Raw genomic sequence first — 7,398 nt, 5'->3', positions numbered from 1 at the left:
TGGATAATTAACCGAACTTAATAATTAATATTATATGTTAATTTCAAGACTTCTATAATGTTTCAAGACATAAATTTTCGGTTAATTCAGTTAACTTTCAAGACAAGAACATATATTTTGATTAATTTGTATTTTTTAAATATGTTTTATACTTGTTTTAATAAATAAATATATATATATAAATTTCGATTAATTCAATTATCCGACCGTATTAACCGAAATATTTTGGTTTGGTTAATTTTTTTAAAAAAATTTCAATTCAATTAGTGATTAAAGGATTATACAGTTCGAATAATTCGGTTAATGTTAGTTTGGTTCTATTAATAACCGAACCAACCGTTTGAACAACCCTATTCATTTTGTTTCTTGTTACTTGAAAATTCCCCTTGTTTGTTGCTTAGACTAAACCCCAATCCTATAGAATGTTTATTTCCAAACCTTTTATTTAGGGTTTGCTTGGTCGGGTGGAAAGAAAATATAAAAAAATAGAAAATTGAAAGGGTAGAAAACTAAAAAAATGAAAAGGAAATACATTTTTTCTTTTCATTAAGAAAATACAATTTTTCTTTTCATTCTTTACTTGGTAAAAAGAATATAAAACATTTAAAAAATGTATAATTTTGAACTAACAATGTCTCTCATTTTTTTCTCCTCACATCATTCCCAGTTGAAACGATTGATTTTTATGCATTAAGATAAAAAATGGTCATCTCTCGTATTTTCTTTCCTTTTTAATTTTTCTTCTCAACCAAGCACATTTAAAAAATTATTTTTTCACTTTTCACTCCCTCTTTTTATCCCTCACTTTTCCACCCAACCAAGGGCTCGAATAATAATAATAAGAAACCTATAAGTTTATTCGATACGGGTGAATAGAGTATTATATCATCTTTGTTACAACAATAGTTCCTACTATGACTTGCTATTATCTCTTTAATGCAACTGATTCCCACCACTGCCGCCTGCTCTTACGACAAACACAGTACAAAATAAAATAAAAATAAAACAGCTATCAAAAGGTCTTGCCAATTGAACTTTGCCAACTCTTGTCCTACAGTCTCCATAACTGAGACTCCCCTTTTTTTTTTTTTTTATGTTATTCCACTAGTTTAGACAAGATCTTCCTATTTTGCTTGGTCTTCGTTCTGGAAATAGTATCTAAGGAATTCAATATTATTCAAACGCCAGCCTTTGGGTGTCAACTAAAGAAGCATATTGCCCCTTCCTAGCAAGCAATTCCAAATGGGACCCAAGTTCTGTTATCTGGCCATTTGAGCAAAGAGCAATTTGATGGGCATTCTGAACTGTGCTTAATCTATGAGCAATCACTAATGTTGTTCTGCCTTCCATTAGATGATTCAAAGCATCCTGTACCAGGCGCTCACTAACGGCATCCAAAGCACTTGTTGCCTGCAACAACAAATTATTGAAATGGCATGCATTTATTTTATGCTTGATAAATGGAAATCGAGTTCCATAATATGTCAAAAAATAATTAAGAAAGCCTTCACTAAGAGACATACAGGCCTGGCATAGCATGTAATGCTCTAGTTTCATGTCTTCTGTCACGGTGAGAATGACCAGCATGGCAAGAATGTACAAATGCACAAGGCAAATGAAAATATTACCTCATCGAGGATCAGGATTGGAGCATTCTTGAGAAGAGCTCTCGCTATTGCAATTCTCTGAAGAAGAAAAAATAAGAATCGATCAGTGCTTTCACCCTTTCCTCTCATTCATGCATACAACCACACATGTAAATAATCTTAAGCATGGACTAGCACCATGCATGTCTAGATAACCTCTTAGTACAGTACCTGCCTCTGCCCTCCACTCAGCAAGCCTCCACGCTCACCAACCAGTGTGTCATAGCCCTTTCAATCAACAAAACTTAGAAGAAAATAAAATTGCTTGCAAAATAAGAGAACAGCTGCATAGATTGAATCAACGAACCTGTGGAAGAGAAATTATAAATTCGTGAGCATTTGCAGCTTTGGCAGCCTTAATAATGTCGTCCTTGGATACAGTATCATCTGGAAGCCCATATGCAATATTTTCTCCAACAGAGACAGAAAAGAGAACAGGTTCCTGTGTCATTTTATCCATATTAACATTGAGAAATGCCACAATAAAATGTCTCATAAAGAAATTCCTTTAAGAATAATCAGCGCAACTTGTTTACAGTTATATAAGTTTTATATTACATCCAAGCTTAATCCACCAAATCCAACCTATTCCTTAACCTACAAAGCCTGCTACGGTAATCCAGCAAGAAAATGCTATGAATCCAGTGCACCTAATTAACAACAAAATTCAACAGATGTAAAACATTAATGATGCTAGTTTTGAATAAGATGCTTCTGTAAACTTTTGCATCTAAAGAAACGCACCACTGCATTAAATATATCATATATGTATATATAATCATGGGTAGCAGCCTGGACTAAATTGTCTATTCTGATTGGTATAAACTTGTCATATTTCCTTTCAGTAAACTGAATCGGAAACAGTCATAATACTAAACATACAATTCAAAGCTTTGCTTTCTAACCAGAAGAGGAATTATTCTATGAACAAGTTGAATGGTCAGCCTATACAGCAAGTAGAACAGGTCAATTGATTAATCATGCAGGGGTTCAGAAGGCAGGAATGTTTTACTCAAGGAGAACCATGCTTTCATATGTAAGAACTAAATAATTATTTATTCCCAAATAGTTAAATTATACTTGATTCACTATTGAAACAACTCGGGCCCATTCACTCTTGTCAAATGTCCGAACATCCTCTCCAGAAACAGTTATACGACCTCTGGTTGGCTGCAAGAACAAAATGTAAATTTGTTTGCAGTAATATGTTAGATCACACTACGCTTTGACAAGAGAAAGATAAACCAACAAGTACAATTTCTTGCAAACCTCATAAAAGCGTGCCAATAGTTGTACTATTGTGCTTTTGCCAGAACCACTTGAACCCACTAGGGCAGTCACAGTTCCACATTTTAGAGTCAAATTAAGACCATTAAGAATTTCCACATCGGGCCTTAAAGGATAAGAAAAGTGTACATCTGCAGCACAAGCAGGTACATTAGTTTGTGCAGCATGATATGCATGTATCTTTGATCACTGTTCCAAGATTATATTTATCTGCAGTGATTTAGACAAGCTTAACAGTTTCGATAAAATTTGTTGCAAAAGAGAAATTATGATCACATGTATGATACTTCCTCATTTTACTTAAAAAAGTTAGAATAGAATTTTATCATGTGGAAGGCAAATAGCTTAAGCTTAAGGCTAATAAGAAGAAACAAGTCCTTCAAAAATACAAGAGTGCCTTGAAATTAAGCAGTTCGAAGTCAATATACCTTCCAGAGCAACACCGCCTGACCAAGCTAATCTTCCCACATCACTTGTTGATTTCAGTGCTGACATGTAATGTGAATCTAATTGTTGACTTTTCCCAAAAGCACCATTGGAGATGAACAATTTGATATTTTCATCATCTTCTTTCTTCTGGATATCTTTTTCCAGACCATAAGCAAGTGCTTCATCTATTTCTGCTCCAGATATAACAGAGTTAATCCTCTCAACAGCAGCAAAAGTTCCTCGAAGGTCTCCAAATGTATTAACCAGCCCTTGCACCTGTATGAGAATTACATTAGATAGCACGTATCAAAAGGTATAAATAAGTGAGTGCAGAGAGAAAAGGGACTCACGGCAAAGGTTAAAGTGAAAGTGTATCCGATGAATGAAGCCACGGTTCCAACAGACAGTTCACCCTGCAATCAGCATAAATGAATGAGAGAGAGAGAGATAAGCTCAGGAAAATGGTTGAAGGCACACGAAAGATAGAAAGATGGAAAATAAAAATTTTCTTTTCATAGGTGTGCTTGGTAGGAAAGATGGAAAAATTGAAAGAAAAAATAATTTTATTTCTGTCCATTGCTTGATTGAGTTGAAAAATGAAAGGAAAGAAAATAAAACTGTTGAAAAATGAATAGTTTTGAACTAAGATACACTTCTTTTCCATTTTCCCTCCTAGCTTGGTTTTTATGCATTAGGATAGAAAGGATAATCTCTCCTATTTTCTTTCGCTACAGGCACAGTCAAAATTTATTTTCTTCCACTTTTCCACTCCCTCCTTCTATCCCTTTACTTTTCCACCCTTAAAGAAAGGGCATCCCGAGGTCAAAATGCTTACCGCCTTCACTTTGCTTCCTCCAAGGCAGTATAAGGCCAGTAAAGAAATATAAACAGCAACCCTAGTCAAAGATTCATTTATGGATTTGAAAGTGCCAAGCTTCATACCACTTCTCTGATATGCAAGAACCTGCCAAAACTCTTTAAAGTATACGTTGTGTGCACAAAAGAACGTTCAACCAAGCTTATGAGGAGACAATAAAAGCTTAAGAGATGCATAAAATAGCGAATGACTAATATCTTACCTGGCTACCAAACATTAACATTTGACGTTTTTCCCCACCAAAAGATCTTACCTATGACAACCAACGTTATTATTTCAATCATCAAGCTTGCATCAAAGCTTTCACCATGAATTTTTCTTAATGTAACACAAGGATGTCAAGTGATGCAATTGTCAATTTTGGAGTTCAAGGAAATCAATTTTCTATCAGTAGATATCCATATCAGTAGGTAGCTGGCCAGAGCATTTTAAGAACATACAGTTCGAATTGCAGAAAACGTTTCTGTTACACAGTCGGACATAGAAGCTTGGGCCATTCCATGAGCTTTAAATACAGGTACAGTTGATCGCTTGTATATAGCTAGAAAGAATCAACCATCACCGTCAAAAACAGATAAAAAGACATGACCAAGCATATGTATGTGATGCGTGCCCAATAGCAATCAAGATATGGACTAGGATCCCATAAAGAAAAGTAACTAATTTTCTTGTACCAAGCTCAATAGCTACCTTTTGGGGTGCAGTTCTCTAAAGGTTTGTATCAATTGGTATTAGATCCAACCACTATGTCTCTCAGTTATAACCGTGCAGCATGCCAGTACCGCTGAGTACAGTGAACGAATATGTGCTCAATTATAAGGCATGTTCTCCGAAGGTCCAGTATGACACATTTTTCACAAAGGGGGAGGTAATTATTAACACAGGAAATTCAGGTGGTGTCAGAGGAAACAGGGTTAAGAAAAGTGTATATTCAGATTTGTGAAACATGACAAATGGAGAATTGTTTAGTAAAGAAAGGCTAAACTTGTAATAGACTACAACATTAAACTCTCAAAACCATTGATAACCCCACCTTCGACAGCAACAAAATGAGACAAGTATCACTTATTTGGTAAAGAATAAATTCAAACAACGAATAAACATACTGAACATAAACATGTGTAAAGAGAATGTATTTACCAACCGAAACGGACACAAAAAGCATCAAAAGGCCTAGAATTGGGGCTAGTTGAGGAGACAGAGCAAACAGTATGCAAATCGTCCCAACAACCTACAACAACATTAAACAATCAACAAAAAGTGAGATAACAAATAATCCATTCTACAAAATCACACATGAATCTTTCCTGGAAATGCAAAGGTTAATATAAATTCTGCTAAAATTTAGAAATCCAGGAACTTTTAACTGCAATATTAGTGACGGAAGAATTACGTCCACCAGAGTAAGATAATACTAACTACTACATGCTTAATTTTAGGCAACATCTAGCTCACTTTTACTTTAGTATATAGTGGCTTGCCTCAGAAAGTGCCCTGAATCCACGATCCCTTGAAATGTTCTCACTGACAACATCTTTTAAAGATCCCAAATCAGATGTCAGCAAACCACTGAGCTCACCAACCTGTAAGAAGCCAATGTAGAAGACAGCATCTAACAAAATAAATAAATAAATAAAACAGCTTTCTTAAATTTACTATTTCCAAACCTTGTATCGATCAAAAAACTCGGCCTGTGCATTAACATACAAAAAAAATCAATTAGAAAAGATAGTACTGCTACTATTACAATTTAAATTACGAATCCCTTGAGAAGATGATTTAAAGTAATCATAAGTTATACATACCTTTTGAATCAGAACTCTTCTAAAAATCTGAGCTCGAAGTGTTGACATAACTGTCTCCCATAAAGTATTCATATTTACCACAAATATAACTGTGAAAATCGGCTCCAATGAGTATAAAAGCCCCACTTTGCTAAGCAGCTTCCATAACGGCTCCTTTCTGGCGCCTATGAGCACTTCGAAGAATCGTCCTGTACATTTCCTCAATCTTAATTAAATAGCGTGAGCATCTCCTGTTTCTTCTTAACTTAAAAATTAAAAGAAAATCCTTACCAGAAAATATAGGCATTGAAAGAGTACAGGTGGTGCCGCCAACCAGAGCCAAGACCGAAACACTGATTCTGAGTTTATGTTGGACAAGAAGACTCAATAGAAGCCTCCAGCTTATCAATTTCGGTGGCTCAGCTCCAACGGTGTTAGTCTCCAAACCGTTTATCCTTGGGTCGGACTCGCTCACTATCGGAGGACCGGTAACGTAAGCGCGGGATTCTAAACTCGAGATGTTCTTCAATCTTGAGGATTTTGTCGGTGAAATGAGTGAAAATGGCGCGAAAGTACATGATTGGTGCAAACTGAGTTTGAGTTTGCTCGCGTGTCGGGTCCTAGTGGAGAAGCCCGTCAAGCTGATTTTTTGAAGGAGAGGTGAGGTTACAGAGGCGGAGGCAGTGGCCATGGACATGAATACGAAAGAAAGGGGAAGAGAGAGATAATCTGATTTTTTAGAATTTTTGTCCAAATTCTTATTTTAATAGTATCCGCTAGAAGTTAACGGTTTTATAACGTGTTTTTTCACGCTGAAGCAACAGCTTTGGAAGAGAGTAGAGCAACGACGCCCTAAACAGATGGTCAAAGTATATTTAAAAATTATTTTTTAAAATTTAAAAAATATTAAAAATATTTTTTTACACTTTTTTAAAAAGTATCTATAATTTTTTTTGAATTTTACTATTTAAAAAATTAATTAATTATTAACGTAGTATAACTTGATTTGATAAATAATATAAGTTTAAAGGTTAAAAGATAAAAATAAATAAATAATAATAATAAATTTTTTTTTTTGAAATTAGACATTAAGTATTCATGAGATTTTGGTCTAGAGGTTGTGCTGTGAGCTCAAAACAAAATTTAGGAAAAGTTTTTACATATTCAACCACTGATAGATTAATAGTAATATTTCTAAAGGTTTACGTGCGGTTAGATAATTTGGTGTGCGTGAATCCTCACTATTAGATTAAGATTTTTAACTGTTAACAAAATTTAACATACAACAATCTTTTCAACATATAACAATATTTCTTGTTTCCCATCGTTTTTGTAATTTGAACAATTATACTGTAAATAAATAGAATTTTCTGCG

At 34.6% G+C, this 7,398-nt stretch overlaps 1 protein-coding gene across 1 annotated transcript; it reads right to left on the bottom strand.

Moving 5' to 3' along the window:
* Nucleotides 1-830: 830 nt before the first annotated feature.
* Nucleotides 831-6,785, bottom strand: LOC105791085 (ABC transporter B family member 28). Its single transcript, XM_012618982.2, has 16 exons — nucleotides 6,315-6,785; nucleotides 6,045-6,232; nucleotides 5,907-5,930; nucleotides 5,721-5,822; nucleotides 5,380-5,470; nucleotides 4,680-4,780; nucleotides 4,442-4,492; nucleotides 4,198-4,326; nucleotides 3,713-3,775; nucleotides 3,362-3,638; nucleotides 2,916-3,064; nucleotides 2,727-2,816; nucleotides 1,954-2,088; nucleotides 1,818-1,874; nucleotides 1,629-1,685; nucleotides 831-1,410 (listed from the first exon to the last, which is right to left on the bottom strand). The coding sequence occupies exons 1-16, from the start codon at nucleotides 6,718-6,720 to the stop codon at nucleotides 1,174-1,176; spliced, it is 2,157 nt and encodes a 718-aa protein (XP_012474436.1). The 5' UTR covers nucleotides 6,721-6,785; the 3' UTR covers nucleotides 831-1,173.
* Between the last annotated feature and the right edge of the window lie 613 nt (nucleotides 6,786-7,398).

Source organism: Gossypium raimondii, chromosome 8, assembly GCF_025698545.1.
Source record: "Gossypium raimondii isolate GPD5lz chromosome 8, ASM2569854v1, whole genome shotgun sequence".
Classification (NCBI taxonomy): Eukaryota; Viridiplantae; Streptophyta; class Magnoliopsida; order Malvales; family Malvaceae; genus Gossypium; species Gossypium raimondii.
Note: the sequence above shows the minus strand (reverse complement) of the source record. Positions and strands in the feature narration are given on the sequence as shown.

Bases quoted from the DNA above. Each gene is read 5' to 3' on its own strand.
- LOC105791085 (XM_012618982.2), bottom strand. From the start codon at position 6,720: ATGTCCATGGCCACTGCCTCCGCCTCTGTAACCTCACCTCTCCTTCAA. The intron at 3,639-3,712 runs GTGAGTCCCTTT...ATTCTCATACAG, and splicing joins CTTTCACTTTAACCTTTGCC to GTGCAAGGGCTGGTTAATAC. The intron at 1,686-1,817 runs GTACTGTACTAA...TTTCTTCTTCAG, and splicing joins TGAGTGGAGGGCAGAGGCAG to AGAATTGCAATAGCGAGAGC.